Source organism: Microtus oregoni, unplaced genomic scaffold, assembly GCF_018167655.1.
Source record: "Microtus oregoni isolate MIOR12 unplaced genomic scaffold, Mior012 000048F_ref0000485, whole genome shotgun sequence".
Classification (NCBI taxonomy): Eukaryota; Metazoa; Chordata; class Mammalia; order Rodentia; family Cricetidae; genus Microtus; species Microtus oregoni.
Genome location: NW_024543222.1, coordinates 12,154,437 through 12,170,992, shown reverse-complemented (window position 1 = coordinate 12,170,992; position 16,556 = coordinate 12,154,437). Strand labels below are relative to the sequence as shown.

General features: G+C 42.4%; 1 protein-coding gene across 5 annotated transcripts in view; it reads left to right on the top strand.

Moving 5' to 3' along the window:
* The window catches only part of Helz (helicase with zinc finger), a 145,750-nt gene that overhangs the window by 110,719 nt on the left and 18,475 nt on the right, over positions 1-16,556 (top strand). For all 5 annotated transcript variants that reach the window (XM_041635671.1, XM_041635670.1, XM_041635667.1 and 2 more), the window contains 5 exons: positions 1,894-2,101; positions 6,682-6,761; positions 10,615-11,230; positions 11,636-11,849; positions 13,145-13,661. In XM_041635671.1, coding sequence (XP_041491605.1) covers positions 1,894-2,101; positions 6,682-6,761; positions 10,615-11,230; positions 11,636-11,849; positions 13,145-13,661 — 1,635 coding nt within the window. The remainder of the gene's footprint in view (positions 1-1,893; positions 2,102-6,681; positions 6,762-10,614; positions 11,231-11,635; positions 11,850-13,144; positions 13,662-16,556) is intronic.

Sequence of the window (16,556 nt, the reverse complement as noted above, 5' to 3'; positions counted from 1 at the left end):
CTCAGTGAGTGTTTTGCCAACTTTTTTTTTTCAGTGCTGGGCATCAAGCCAAGGGTTTCTTGCATGCTCAGCAATCACTCCTGAGCCACACCCATACCAATACACACTTTTATTTACTTTTAACGTTCCAGTGTCCATAAGCTTCTTTTAAAGCAACTTGTGTTTAACTACTAAGTTTTGAAATGACCAAAGAAATGTCTGACTTATATGTAACTTGTTGGTTTATCATAGGATATGAAGAAGTCAATGAGTCATGTGTTTTGATTCAGAAGCCTTCTAAAATGTTTTTTTTTTGTCTCTTGAGAAGAATTGTATAAGTGATGATTTTATTTATTTACTTATTTGTTTTTAGTTTTTCAAGATAGGTTTTCTCTGTAGCTTTGGAGCCTGTCCTGGAACTAGTTCTGTAGATCAGGCTGGCCTCCAACTCACAGAGATCCACCTGCCTCTGTCTCCCAAATACTGGAATTAAAGGCGTGTGTCACCACTGCCCGGCCATGATGTTTTTATGTGTCTTTTTCTCAGTCATGAACTGATCCTAAACAGTGGAATTATTGAAGGAGACAGAAGAGATCTTTAGTCAAGTTTGGGTCTAAATTTGTCACGCTTTATGTAACATTAGTGCCATACAGGAACACTACTGAATTCTAAGAAGAGATTTTTAGAGGACTTCCATCTTATATATAAAAACATTTTTTTAAAAATATTTTTATGGTTTATTTAACTTTTTTATGTGCATTGGTGTGAAGGTGTCAAATCCCCTGCAACTGGATCTTCAGACAGTTGTGAGCTGCCATGTGGGTGCTGGGAATTGAACCCCGGTCCTCTGGAAGAACAGTCGGTGCTCTTAACCACTGAGCCATCTCTCCAGCCCCTATAAATACATTTTTATTTCCCTTTTGAAATGTTGGGTGCTTTTTGTTCAACTTGTAGAAACATAGATATTTCTAAATTTAGAAGTTTTTGCCTAGGAAACAATTGATTTAAGTGAGGTAATTTCAGGCAGAGATGATCTTTCCGAGAGCTCTGGCCTTCCTGCCTGTGTTCATGAAGAGGAAACTGCTGTGCTGCAAGCATTCTCATTCTTGTTGGCCATGGTAGGCCACAGGCATGGCAGCCAAGCAGAGTAACATGATACCTGCTCTGCTTGAAATAGTCTCTCTGTTAGGATTTCCATTTCATTTTCCTAGGTCAGAGAAACTTTTAGTATAGAGGATTTCTTGAGAGTCTGAGCCAAGCAATTATAACAATGATGAGAGCAGTTGTCATTGCCATCCCATCTGTGTAACCCTGGAGAGATCACGTGTGTATAGGCAAGCTTTCTGCCTCTGTAAAGGTGATCTAAGATAGAGTTGACTCAATCAAAAGCACTAATTAAAATAATGACCCGTTTGAATTTTGCCTGCTGTGAATGAGCATTAAATAAATGACTGTTACTCATGAAAGGTTAGAATACCTACTCTTTGTGTCGAGAAGTCTTAGCCTCTCTTCTTTGATCCAGTCTATTAAACTATGTAACCATGCAGTTTTCACTTGAAAAAAATCATTTTTATGGTAATCTGTGTGTACATCCATATGGAGGGGAAATGATTCAGAAGTATAAATTGCTTTGACATATTAGGGAATAAGCATCAGTTTCAAGTCCTCATTTCCTTCTAGCCTCCAGTGATCCATTTTTCCTAACATCCTGAAGATTTAGAGAACCAGGTTTTGGGTACTAGGGATTTAGTAGTGATTCTACCTATTGTTACTGTTGACTGATATCAACATGGTAGTTGAGTAAAACGTTGTCTCTCTATGTGTCTGTTTGTATTTTGCTAATCAACAACATTATATCAGTTTGTGTTGAGAAATATACTCAGTTTGAGTAATTTATTTCTTATAATAATTTAGGTACCATGGACAGGATACCAGGGTAGGTTTGCAGTTGATCCTCGGATTATTACACACCCAGCAGCGATGGCCTACAATATGAACCTGTTACATACGCATGGACGTGGGTCACCGATCCCTTATGGCCTTGGACATCACCCACCTGTCAACATAGGGCAGCCGCAGAATCAGCATGTAGAGAAGGATCAACAAGAGCAAAGTCGAAACGGTGGGTGGAATCCCATTAGAAGTCTTGTGTCAACTCTCATAGTGGGTCCTTGAGTTAGCTTTCTGTGTCCTGTGAGATAAGGACTGATCATTGGGGTGGTTTCCTTTGTTTGGCATATCTGTGGTTGTTTGCTCCAGGATCATCTATAGATACCCTCCTGTCACTGGGCTACTTTGAAGCTCATGCTAAAATCAGCTCCCCATACTTGGGCTCTTCTTTTTCATTGGTGTACGTTTTCATCCATGCTAGACATGCCAGCCTGAGTACCTCAGCTTTGTACACACTGCTCAGGAAAACAGGTAGTCTAGGTGCTCCCACTTCATTCTGTTCCAAAATGGTCTCATCTAGGCTTTTCTTCCATTTCCATAAACAGTTCAGAATCAGCTTGCCTTTTTTTGTTTTTAATGATTTATTTAACTTTATGTGCATTGGTATAAAGGTGTCCGATCCCCTGGAACTGGAGTTACAGATAGTTATGAACTGCCATGTGGGTGCTGGGAATTGAATCTGGGTCCTCCAGTTGAGCAGCCAGTGTTCTCAACTGCTGAGCCATCTCTCCAGCCCCCTCAGCTTGTCTTTTAAAAAGCAAACAAAGAACCTGAAAGCTAGCTAGGCTTTTAATTTGGATTACATTAAGTCTTTGGGTCATTTTTGGAATAATTGGGAGCTTAACAATGTTAAGTCTCTGGTCTATGGACAGAGTATATGTGTACCTATATTTTTAGGTCTTAATTTCTTTCAACATTTTCTTAGGTAGAAGCTTGATTAAAATGGCTATCTAGTATAATGTCTTCCTTATTAGTACATTCCACAGATTCTGATATGTTGTTTTTGCATTTTTGTTTAATTCAATATACTTGAAAAATACTTTTTAATTTCTCTTAAAATATTTTAAGATTCATGGGCTGGTGGTATGGTGCTTACCTATCACATCAGCATTGGGAAGACTGAGGCAAGAAGATTATGAAATCCAAGCTAACCTGAGCTATAGTGTAGTGAGAGTCTGTTTCAGAAATAAAACCAAAAAGATTATAGCCATGCATTATTTAAAATGGTGAGTTTCAGTTTCTGGTTTTTAATGATTTTCTAAAATGCATTCTGTTACTGGTTCTTACTTTTAATTCCATCATGGTAAAAGAGCATATTTTGTATTGCATGAATTCTGTTGAATTCACTGAGATTTATTCTTTATCAGTGCTCCATGTGTGCCTTGAAGCCCCAGGATGCTCAGGGTATGCTGGTCAGGCGTGCTGCCTGTGTCCTTGCTGGCTTTCTGCCTGTCTTTTCTGTCACTCTCTGAAGAGAGAAATTAGTCTCTTTAGACAATTATTTGTCTATCTTTTGTATTGTTCTTATTTTTTGAGACCAAGTCTCAGCTAGGATGGCTTTTGATTGCTTATACAGCTTGGGGGTGACCTTGAACTCCTAATGTTTCTGCCTTACTTCCCCTAAGAGCTGGGATGACAGATTTATCTCCTATGCCATGCTTGTCTAGGTTTTCTTTATATTCTGTCAGTTCTCAGTAAATTCTAGGGTCTGTTACTAGGAGATAAACATTCAAGAGTGTGTTCTCTGGTGACTCACTTAGTGTCACAGCATGACTGTTCTTGGTGATGTTCTTGGCTCTGAGGTCTACTTTGGTCAATGTCTGTGCAGCTCTTGGGCTTTCTTTTGACTAAAGAGAGCAGTGCACATTGTTTTCGGTCTTTTGCTTTTACTCTGTTTGTCTCTTTAAGGCGCATTTCTGAGGTTGGGGCTGCAGTGCAGTGGTTGTGCATATTTCGTTTACATTTACCTGCAGCACCACCTGGAAGGAGCAGCAAAGCGTGCTGCTCTTATAGTTCATAATTGGGACTCTTCTCTCTGCTCTATATAGACCAGGCTAGCCTCACATTCAGAAACCTGCCTGCCTCTTCCTCTGAGTGCTAGGTTGAAAGGTTTAAGCCTCCACACTGAAATGGATTTCTTTTTAATCTTGGGTTCTGTGAGCTTGATGTTTGTAGGGTATACTTATAATTCCATTTGATAGCTTTTGTTGGCTTATTAGTTATGATGTAGTTAATAGTGTTTTAGTTGCAGTGGGGCTAAGTATCTTTTATCTCTGAAGCATATCTTTCTACTTAAATTCCACACCTCATGTACAGTAAAAGGACTGATGGAAGTTCAGAACCTCCTCTCTGGGCATGATGGCTTTGCACTTCACTCACTCACTTTCTTTTCTCTCCCTTTCTCCCTCTCTCCCCCCCCCCCCCATTTTCTCTGAGACAGGGTTTCTCTGTATCACTCTGGCTTGGAACTTACTCTGTAGACCAAGTTAGGCTCAAACTCACGAAGATTCACTCCTGAGTGCTGGGATTAAAGGTGCACACCACCATGGCCCGGCACATGTTACTTTTTATGTAGGTTTACTTGAAAATATTTCTGGTGGTTTTTGTTTAAACAGGCAAGTGTCATTTTAAACAGTTTTAAAAAGTAAGAGAGTTAAGGTGGCTTAGGGTACAGCTCAGTGCTTGCCTGGCAGTCTCAAGGTCCTGGTTTTGATCCTAGCACAGAAGGGAGTGTGTGTGGGCCATCATTAGCCATATTTTTCACATATATGTAATGTACTGTGCTTTCTCTTTAGTTTTTTTATTTCATGCTGGTCTTAGTAGTTTCATTATAATATACCTTTGGGAAGGTTTTCGTTTGCTTTTTTGGTGTGTGCGTATTCTGGGTCTTTTTACATAGTTCTTACAATGTTTGGAGAGTTTCAAACTTGATGACAGCAGATATTTTTTCTGATTCCCTTTCTGATTCTCTTGTGGTCCCATTTGCCCATGCATTCAGATACTTAACGTTCTCCAAAGCTCATGACTATCCCTGTATTGGTTCCTTTCAGGATTTTTTGGTTTTGGTAGTTTCTGTTGCTGTACTATTTAGCTTGCCTCATTTTTCTTATGTACTGTCTAGTCTTCTGGCCGTCCACTGGTGTTTAGCCTTGATATTACAGTTCTCCTGCCTCCTTGTGCAGTGGTTAGTCAGTGTTGATAGGACAGTTCATTTTCAGAGTTTTAGTGCTGTTGCTAGGGCATTTCTCGAAAAATATCCAACTTGGGCTGAATTCTTTCTGAATAAAGCGCTTTACACTTGTGAAGATAGGCTTCTCTACTCTAAGGTATTGGAAAGCCTTACTTTGCTTCCTCTGCAATCCCTCACTTACTTCTGCTCAAAATCTTTGCACTAGAACTCCCGTCGGTGTGACAGAACAGCTGGAGCTAACAACTTATAGTAAAGATGTGTTTTGGTTCCAGGTCCCATTGCTGTGGGCCTGTGTGACAGAGGAGTTGTGTTTGGTTCATAGGAATAGGGAAACAGAAGCCAAAGAGAAAGGGGCTGGAGACCCAATGCCTGCTGCTGTCCTTTACTCTCCACATCCTAAGGTTTACTTTTCCCTGTAGCACACACTGAGAACAAACCACTTTACATGTGGGCTTTCAGGAAGCTTTTAGGTCTAAGCCTAACAGTCAACTTAAATTTCTTCAGGAAGTTGAATTGATACATCATTTAGATTTTTACTTAATTGCATTTGCAAATGAACAAAGTGTTGAGCCTATGTAAACAGGCAGGAATACCAAGACCTTTTATGTGTCTAGTTTTTTTTTTTTTTCTTTAAAGAAAGACTGTAAATCTTGGAGAGCGGACCATTTTCTTTTTTATTTGCTGTTTTCAGGTTGTTTCTCCTTTGTGAAGCTTTTGCTCTGCCATTTTTCATGTATAACTTTTTCTTTTTCACAGAAAAGCTGCAGTTCTGACAGTAGAGGACTAGCATGCACACGGTAGTGTAAGGACAGTAGAGGACTAGCATGCACACGGTAGTGTAAGGACAGTAGAGGACTAGCATGCACACGGTAGTGTAAGGACAGTAGAGGACTAGCATGCACACGGTAGTGTAAGGACAGTAGAGGACTAGCATGCACACGGTAGTGTAAGGACAGTAGAGGACTAGCATGCACACGGTAGTGTAAGGACAAGAGGACTAGCATGCACACGATAGCGTAAGGACAAGAGGACTAGCATGCACACGGTAGTGTAAGGACAGTAGAGGACTAGCATGCACACGGTAGTGTAAGGACAAGAGGACTAGCATGCACACGATAGCGTAAGGACAAGAGGACTAGCATGCACACGATAGCGTAAGGACAAGAGGACTAGCATGCACACGATAGCGTAAGGACAGTAGAGGACTAGCATGCACACGGTAGTGTAAGGACAGTAGAGGACTAGCATGCACACGGTAGTGTAAGGACAAGAGGACTAGCATGCACACGGTAGTGTAAGGACAGTAGAGGACTAGCATGCACACGGTAGCGTAAGGACAGTTGAGGACTAGCATGCACACGGTAGTGTAAGGACAGTAGAGGACTAGCATGCACACGGTAGCGTAAGGACAGTAGAGGACTAGCATGCACACGGTAGCATATAAGGCTATAAGAATGAATGAATAATCTTTAAACTATTCTGCTTTGTCTAGTGTTGAATAGTGACTGGAAATGTCATGTTTATTGGAGATAATTTATAAGGATTTAAAAATATTTTCTTAGGTAAAACTGATACAAGTAACCCTGGACCTGAAATTAATAAGATCCGAACACCAGAGAAAAAGCCTACAGAGCTCAAACAGGTATGCTGCTCACATCAACTGAGTGTGTGGTTCTGGTTGGGAAGGTCTCATTGTCCTAAAGCAGCTCTGCTTCCCATGGCTCTGTTATGCTTTCTGTTTTAGGATAATTTAGTAGGGCATGTCACCTTTCTCCTGTCCTGTTGTCTTTCACTGAGTTATTTTTCTTTGCATGTAAATATTTCTTCAGATTTTCTCTTTAAAAATTTAAATATTTATTTTATTTTATGTGTATAAGTGTTTTGGCTACATATATGTATGTGTCTACGTGTGTGCCTGTGGAGTTTGGATGAGGCCATAGAGCTCCTGGGACTGGAGTTAGAGATGGTTGTGAGCCACTGTGTGGGTGCTAGGAATTGAGTTTGGGTCCTCTGCAAGACTAGCAAGAGCTCCTAACTGTATGAAGACAGAGCTACAGATGTCTCATTGGCAGTGACTTTAGCCTTGGTGGGACTGTGACAGTGATTCCCCTCAGTGCCTGACCTTTTCCACCACACCCACTGTGCAGATCCTTAACTTTGTGTCTGCCCACTTGTTTACTCTTCCTGCTTCTGTGCTGACACAAATTAGAGAAGACCACGTTATTGGTTGATGTAGTGTGGCTGGAAGCTGTGTGTTTTCATTTCAGCGAGACTTGGCCCCTCCTTTCTTGTGCAGTGCTCAGCTTTGTCTGGCTCCTCAGTGGCTCTTCTCAAGCCTCTTACCTCACGGTGCAGAGTGACTGCTCTAGATGCACCACTACCAAGGTTGTGCCCTGCTAATTGATGGCAACAGATAACTTGCTATTCATGTATCCTTGAGCCTTTCTTGTCTACAGCCTTAGATGAAGTCCTCTTGAGTTTACTGTCTCCTGTCCTCGTCCAGTCACCTCTCTGACTCCGAGTTATCAGCCTTCTCCGCTGTGCAGACTCTTCCCACTTCCCACCTGCCCATTCTTCCCACTCTGCTTGTCATGCCGTTACTCACATGCTAGCCTTGCGTGCAAACACTGTCTGGCGGACTTTCTAAAGACGCTTTCTCCTGAGATGTAGCACAGCAGTAGTGTGTGTCCAGCACACACGAGATCTGAGGTTCAGTGCTCAGCGCCACACAACTATAGCAGAAGAGTGAGGAAAGAAAGGTGCATTTGACCTTCACCTCCTGGTGCCGCACCTTAACCCACACAGTTCAAGAGCTCTGCTCACTGTCTCAACCACAGCTCATGTTTCTTTGGTGTTTGCCATTTGGTTGTCTTACTTCTATTATTTTCTTTAACACAACATTTCTTTTCCTACACTCCTTCTGGATTTTTTTTTTTTTAAAGAATACATTCCCTTCTCATGACCCTAGCCCTCAAGTTGTGACTTCCCAGAGTTCTATGTGGTCCAGCTTCTTTTTGAGTCTAAGGTTGGTGGCTATAAACTAGTCTGAGTGTGTCTTTAAGTGCCTACATCATAAGAAAGACTTCCAATTTGGATCTCCAACGTCTGCCTAAGCAGCAGTTCTCTACCTTCTCACAAGTGTCCCAGGAGCATCTCTGACTGGCAGAGGCCAGAGATGGAGGGCGTGTCATAGGAGGAGCCGTGCTGTAAGTGAGGCAGCCAGGAGACTTCCTGATTGAGTCAGAGGGTGTTGCTGAGAAAGTAAACCTGATAATAGGTCTGAAGCAGCCTGCGTCTACCACTGTCACTCAACTCCTTCCTTTCATGTGCCTCTTAATACTGAGGCACTGAATTAAACAAGCTCAGAGTTCCTTGCACATGTTTCCTGGGCTCCATAGCAAAGCATCAGGATGTAGAGAAACAGAAACATGGCTGCCAGATAGCCTTCTTTTCTAACAGAAGATTTATAGCAAATTTAAAAGCAGTGACATGACTGGCACTGGCTATCTTGATTCTAATTTTGATAGCACCTGAAACTAAGCTGCCTCCCACTGTGTAGCCACTGGTGCTTCCACTGACGGGTCCTGAAGTGCCATTTATTCTCCTCCACACCCTTCTGAAACACACACAAGTTCACTTTCTCCGCAGCTCCTTCTCACTTCAGAGTCGTAGAGTATTGTGGTCATGAGCTTCCTGACTGTGTTAGAGTCACGAGTGATGGAGAAATTAAAACAGCAACTGAGCCACAAACAACCATGGCATGTAACCATAGCCTTGTGTATGTGCTCAGAGTGTGCACATCAGCAGTGTCTTTTGGAGAGAATTGTGTCCCTAGCTAACGTAACTTCACCATCCTCAAGAGTATGAATTGTATGAGGAAATATTTTTTTATGAGGAACCTCGGTTAGGTTCTGAGATGTGGACAAGAGGCACAGCAACTGCTTAGGAAGACCAGAACACTTGGTTTTCAGATCACTTACACACCTAGCAATCCCAAGGACCCAAAGAGCCAAGTGGTGAGAGACGTGATGGCTCTCGGTATACGATTGGCATTGCAATGGCCTGGTCAGTATTCCTAGTGCAAATTAGGAACCAAGCTACTCGGTCTGTTTTCTTGGGGAGTGATCAGCACCCTGTGTAGTGTATAGACTTTGACTAAACAAACACCCTGCAATTCTCACTGACCATTTCAGCACTGAAACTTGCAAGGTAACACAGAACAGTTTGTGGAGTGGTTTAACAGCTGGGAAAGAGAAGGTGTCATTTTACGACATTACATATCGTTTTTGTTTTCACATTGTCAACACTTACAGCAAACCTACATTTCAAGACAAGCATGCTTTTTAATTTCAAACCCTTTTCCCGGTGGTTCTCCAAAGCTCAATGGCATCAAACTTGATGTTTGTGCTCAGTATTGAGTCAGCCAGGGTCTGTGTGATTGATGTCAAGAAGGGGAAGCTAACATGTAAAGAAGAAAGTTCTAGCTCTATGAACAGAAAATATGTATCCCACATCTGCTGTGCTGTTTTCCCCTCTGTTTGTTAGAATGTTCTTCTCTCCTTGGAGCCTGCTTTTCTGAAGCCTTCTTTACTTTTCTTAGCCTTAGTATCTCATGTGACCCCTCTTTCCAATGTCTCGTGTGTTTACACAGAGCCTCCGCTGGGCTAGTGATTGGCAGGCTGCTTTTGCAAAGGGCTAGACATAAATCTCAGGCTTCATGTTCACACAGTGTGTGTTGCAGCTATTCAGCTCTGCCACTGCAGTGCGAAAGGAGCCATTGGATAACATGTAAATGATTGACCTTCTATGTTCTGAGAAGACCCGATTTACACAGGTTCAGGGCACTGGAGCTAGAGTGGCTGGGCCGAGGGTAGCTTCTGCTCTAAGCTCTTGAGGGTATATATTGAATCTTACTTTTGCTTTTTAATTTTCAGACTCAAACACGGTGCACTTAGTAGGCCCTCTACGAGTGTTAAGAGAAAGAATGTCAGACTATGTAGTGGACATAAGTCAGCAACCATACCCGTGACATGGCATCTGTCTGTTTATTTGGAAGTTGCCAGAGACACAGTTTTTATTAATGTTGATTTGTTTGGAGAAGTAGATTGGATATATAAAAACAATAAAATCAGAGGGAGAGAGCACATTTTGTTGATTTATATCGGAAGGAAATTAATGGTTCTCTTTCTAAGTAAGAAAGTGTGAAATTGAAAATAGTATAGTAGGAATTAGAGTGGCCATTCTAATAAAATGGCAGTGGCTTTCCTTCAGACTCAAATTTAATATGCTGTTTCCTCTGTCATCTTTTTTAATTTATAAGAATATTCTCTTTGATTGTCAAAGGTGATTGATTCTGCACATCAGGCCTCCCACTGCTACTGATAAGAGCATATTATAGCCTTTAAGTGGGGTATGGTTGGGAAAGGATGAAAAGTCACCCAACTCGGTTTTTTGCAGTTAAAAATGTTTCTTGTTTTTTTCTTTTTCTCCTCTAGGTTGATTTGGAATCAAATCCACAGAACAGAAGTCCTGAATCCCGTCCCAGCGTTGTTTATTCCAATACCAAATTTCCTCGAAAAGATAATCTCAACCCAAGACACATAAATCTTCCTCTTCCTGCACCACACACACAGTATGCAATCCCTACCCGCCATTTTCATCCACTTCCTCAGCTACCCAGGCCACCATTTCCTATTCCTCAGCAGCATACCTTGTTAAATCAGCAACAGAATAATTTGCCTGACCAACCAAATCAGGTGGCACCCCAGCCAAATCAGGTGGCACCCCAGCCAAATCAGGTGGCACCCCAGCCAAATCAGGTGGTCCAGCAGCAAAGCCAGGCACCTCCACAGGCCCCGCAGCCACCTCCTCAACTCTCTCCTGCATTTCAGGCGGGGCCCACCAATGCATTTTTCAATAATGCAGTTGCTCACCGACCACAGTCTCCTCCAGCTGCAGAGGCTGTGGTTCCCGAGCAGCAGCCATCTCCCGTGCTTCCTGACGGTCACAGTCCACTGAGAGCCATTACACAGCCTGGTCCCATCCTAGCCTCACCTCTGAACAACTTTGTTGATGAGAACTCCCCAGGATTGCCTATAGGAGAAGCTTTGGGTAAGCTTTCCTGTCATAATGTCACATGTGAAAAGAGTCCCCAGGTTATTTGCTGAACATGGTGTGTCCTGTATAGTATTAACTCTAGGTCAAGATTGATTCATGTCTCCAAATAATTCCAGAAAACCCAGCCAATTAGTATTATAAAATTTGGCTTCAAGTATTATATGTACATAGGTGTATACTAAGTATCCAGGTGACATCATTTGCACCATCATGAAGGAGAGAGAGTCAACACCATAGCTCTGGGCTCTGGCAAATTTAGGATATTACTTTTACCCAATGGAATTATAGCTATTTCTTTGCCTTTGTGGAGGAAAATCTGGGTGTAAAGGTCTTTGTACAAAATTTACTTGGAGCCCCAAATGGACTAAACTAGCTTTTCCCACCTGCCTCTTTCTGCAGATCGAGTACATGGAAGTGTAGCTCTGGAGACACTGAGGCAGCAGCAGGCGCGGCTACAGCAGTGGAGTGAGCACCATGCCTATCTCAGCCAGGGCAGCATTCCGTATCCACACCATCCCCATTCTCACCTCCCGCATCTTCCCCAGCCACCAGTGAGGGCAGAGTGGAAACTGGCCAGCAGAGTTGACGATGAAGTGGAGACAACGTTCTCGAGGTACTCCAGCAGCCCAGGGCCAGCCCTGAACGGGATCCGAGTTTTCTGCCCTTTAGTTTTCAATTGGAACACGGTCTCAAATAAATCCACTGTTGGCCTTGTTGGTGGATACTACAAAGTTCTCTCCATTGACTCTACAATATGGAGAATTAGACATCACTCTTGTACAAATCTGGGCCTAGTGATCTATGACTTTAGCTCCTTGACTTATGGTCTGCTATCAAAAGAAACAAACCATTCCTGGGACTGTGTATCTTGTTTGTTTGCCTACTTAGTAAATAAAAGAATAATGAGGACAGAAGTAAATTTGTGGCTAAAACTTAAAGATTGCAAGTTTATTATTAACTTTTTATCTGACTTCCTGGAGCTTCGGCACTCTGAGGATTCAGCGTATTTGTGTCAGCATCATATGACTGCTGTGTGCTGCCTCCTCATCCTCTCTGGAAAACCCTGTTACTGTGGCCCTTAAAGCTTCTTTCTTCTTATTTTTTTTTAGCATTTATTTCTATTTTTAAAATATACAACTTTTTTTAATTAATTGATTTTTTTTGTTTCATGTGTATGAGTATTTTGCCTGTATGTATAGTGTGTGTACCGTGTGCATGCCTGGTGCCTGAGGAAGCCAGAGAGGGCCTTGAATCCTCTAGAACTGGAGGTACCGGTGGCTGTGAGCAACCACACGGGTGCTGAGACCTGAACCTGGGTCCTCTATAAGAACGCAAGTGTTCTTAACTGGTGGGCTGTCTCTTCAGCCTCTTAGTTATTTATTTTTATTGCCGGATGTATGGGTGTGTATGTGTGTGTACAGGAGTGTGTGTATGAGTGTGTACAGGAGTGTGTGTATGTGTGTACAGGAGTGTGTGTGTGTGTACAGGAGTGTGTGTATGTGTGTGTGTACAGGAGTGTGTGTATAGGTGCGTACATTTGTGTTTGTATGAATATGGGGGCCAGAGGGCAGCCTATGGGGAGTTGGTTCTTCTATCATGTGTCTTCCAGGGATTAGCTTGGATTGTCAGCTAATTGGTGGCCAGCATCTATACCTGCTGAGCTATCTCCCTGGCCTGTGGTAGCCTTCTATTACTTCCAGTTTTCATGTTGAGGCAAAGGTAAAAAACAGGGATTTGACATCTTTATTGAGCATCTCCAGTTTAGTATCTGCTGAGTATCAATACTTAGTTTGGGATTAATGGCATCCCTAGTTAGATATTGTGATTTGGTATGAAATCACACATGGCTGACTCTGCTCTTCTTAATGCAATGGCGTTTCTCCCTCATATTTTTTTGTTTTCGTGTAGGTTTCAGGACTTACTCAGAGAGCTGTCTCATCGTGATCAAGGTGACACTCGAGAGCTAGCTGAAATGCCACCGCCTCAATCAAGGCTTCTGCAATACAGACAAGTTCAGACTAGAAGCCCACCAGCAGTCCCGTCTCCCCCTTCCAGCACAGACCGCAGTAGCCACTTTTCTAACTGTAACGACAACAGCAGAGACATTGAAGTAGCCAACAGCCTAGCATTCCCACAACGCCTCCCACCTCAGCTCTTCAGCTCCCCCTTTTCGCTGACATCTGAACACCTTGCTCCACCTCCCCTGAAATACCTGGCTCCTGAAGGAGCATGGAATTTTGCTAACTTGCAACAGAATCACTTAATAGGGCCGGGCTTTCCCTATGGCCTACCTCCATTGCCTCCCAGGCCACCACAGAACCCTTTTATACACATACAGAACCATCAACACGCTATTGGTCAAGAGCCATTTCACCCACTGTCATCTCGCACAGTATCTTCTTCTTCGCTCCCCAGCCTAGAAGAGGTAAATGCCTTTCAGTGGTCTTCTGTTTGGGATCAGCTGGCAGTGAACAAACACTGCTGCTATCTACCTATTTGATAAAAGGAGATCTTCTCAGATATGATATCTTTAAACAATAACCTTTTCTTGGAAAAAAATTAATGTTTATCTTTTTGTGCTGGTTCATATTTTGTGTGGTCCTGTTGAAACATGAAGCCTCTTGAAAGTAGTTTAAATTGCTTTTCTGCACGTCTGACCTCTGAGAACACTAATATCTGAATTGTGTTCGCCTTTCCACTCTGGGGACATGGACCTTAGTGGCTTATCTTTTCATTAGGTTTATTTTGGTGACTAGTACTTGCTAAAGATGCCAGTTTTTCTAGTGAGTGGTCATTTCCAAGCACCAGTTCTCCCTCCTGCCATCCTGAGGTTTTAGTGGGATGTTATTCATGAAGCAGTGGGTACCCAGTCAGAGCAGTTTCCAAACATCACAGCATCTTGCCAGTTAGCCTAAGCCTGGCTGCTGAGTAAGCATCTGGAGATAAACTCGGCTTTCACGGCAGGACTCTTGCATCGAGGTCAGCAGCAGTCGATGGCACGAAGCCTGTAGTGATTCCAGGGAAAAGACTTTCAAAATGGGGTTGGAGAGATGGCTCAGCAGTTAAGTATTCTAGGTGCTCCTCTTCCAGAGGATCCTGGATCAGTTCCCAACACCCACATGGTGACTCAATTGTAACTCCAGTTCCATGGAATCCTATGCTTCTTTTGGATTCTGTGGCCACATGTAGGCAAAATGTGAACACGCAAAAACAAAAGCATAACAAATTTCCAAAATTGTGTAATGTGTAGCTTATCATTGTCTAGCTCTTCCCAGTGAGCTCACAGTGACTAAGGAGAAAACTCTGTAAAGGGAGTGACTGTTAGTTATCATATCTTTTTAAAACAGGATAAATGGAGTTTTGTTTGTTTGAGATAAGGTCCTCTTGTCCTCTTATGCACTTAGATTACAGGCATGTACCACCATACCTGGTGTGCAGTTGTGAAACATGATTAAAACGTCTTTCTTTGAGACAGGGTCTCACTGCGACCTCAAGCCATCCTTGAGTCAATATCATCCTACTTTGTGTCTGGGATTGTAGGCGTGAAGTACCACACCTAGATAACACAGATCTTTGGATGTAGTCTTCCCGAGTCGTGAGACCTCAAAGCAAATTATAGTTGTGTGAGTATAATGAGGCCTGTTCTGCTTCCCCTGGCACCTGGGCAGGGCTTATTTCCAGGGCTGCCACAGAGCTGAAGAACACCTTTGCAAGACCACAGAACTGATAATTTTATAAAATACTGAGGCTTTCTTGACTGGATGTTCTCGTGGAAACTGCTAGTTTTTAGTTTCCTAGCCCAAAGACTTGTTTGCCGCATTTGACAGTGTTGTTGTCATCTCTATGGAAAAGAAGACTTTGGCACCAGGGTGTGCTCCTGGCACTGTTGGTGGGACTGTGTCCCTTTTCTCACAAGGCTTCACTGTTTATACTTTGATTAGTAACACTTCCTACTGAATCACCTACTTGAATCACTGATCTTTTTAAGTGGTCCTTGATTTTGGAATTTAAGTTCTTTGTACACTGTCGCTTTCAGTGTTTGGTATTTTTGTGTCACTGCAAGTGTTATAAATACGTGCCTTCAGTTGTCAGTGAGTTCTTTTGCTTTGCAAAAACACTTGGTCATCTTGCTTCTGACACTAGGTTCGTGAGTGATGACTAACTTGCAGCAATTGAAGAAATTCTTTGACAAGGAAAATATTATTTTTACCACATTGTAGATTTTGACATTTTCAACGCATTAGGGTAAGTTCTGTGCGTTCAGAATTATTTTGCATGAATCATCTCACACAGTGAATGGCATATGTTCTCACTGTTTATTTCCAACCTTTTAAAATGATTTCTTTAACAATATAAAGAGAGTTACTTTCTTCCCCACTGTGGATTCTTTTATTGCCAGAAACGTGGCAGAGTCATCTGATGGGATGAAAACACTCACGGGTTAGTCTAACAGTTACTTTGAATGGAGAGAATTTTTTCCTTCAAATTTTGTTTGACTAGGTTTTTGGTTTTATACTTACCTTTTAGACCAGATTTTGCTATGTAGTTCAAGCTGGCCTTAAACTGTGGTCATCCTGCTGCCTCCGCCTCCTTAGTGCTGAGATTACAAGCATGTACCACAAATACTCAGCTATAATTTTTATTTTCTTTGGAAAAATGAAATGCATGGCCAATATAAAACATACAGAAGCCAGAAAAACACCTAATTTCACTAAATAAAAATAGCTACCATAGCATTATATTTGGCTTTTCCTGGTGGCCTTAGATTAGAATATGTGGTGGGTTAACCTAGGGGAATTGAGTGACTGTCATGGAAACTGGAAACTGCTGTGCCCCCCATCGTATTGTGCCTTCCACCACCCCATCCAGTCGCCTTTCCCCAAGGTCAGGGCACTCTGAATGGGACCCTGGTCTTACAGCCCTTTGCAGTTCTGAGAGTAATTCTCATTGCATAACTAAGACTGAACTTCACTGGTTTTCCTTCTTTACTCCAAATTCAGTGGAAGCTGTGGGTGGCCTTTGGCTCTGTAGATGAGGCTGGGCCACACAAGGGGCTGTCTTTTCCAGGGGCAGGCCCTGACCATTCTTAGCTGGCAATAGATGAATGAATTCCACCAATTTGACTTCAAATACTAGTGCATGTTTGAGATCATGGTTTAATTTCCCTCCAGATATTTAGCTAAGTGTCTTCATACTGTCACTAGCTTGTGGTATTATCACTAACTAGAAGTAGCTTCCCTGTTAAATGACAGATTCTTTATATAGCATTGTAGTCTGCTCCAGTGTCAGCTGGCAACAGAATGCAATCAACAGAAATCCA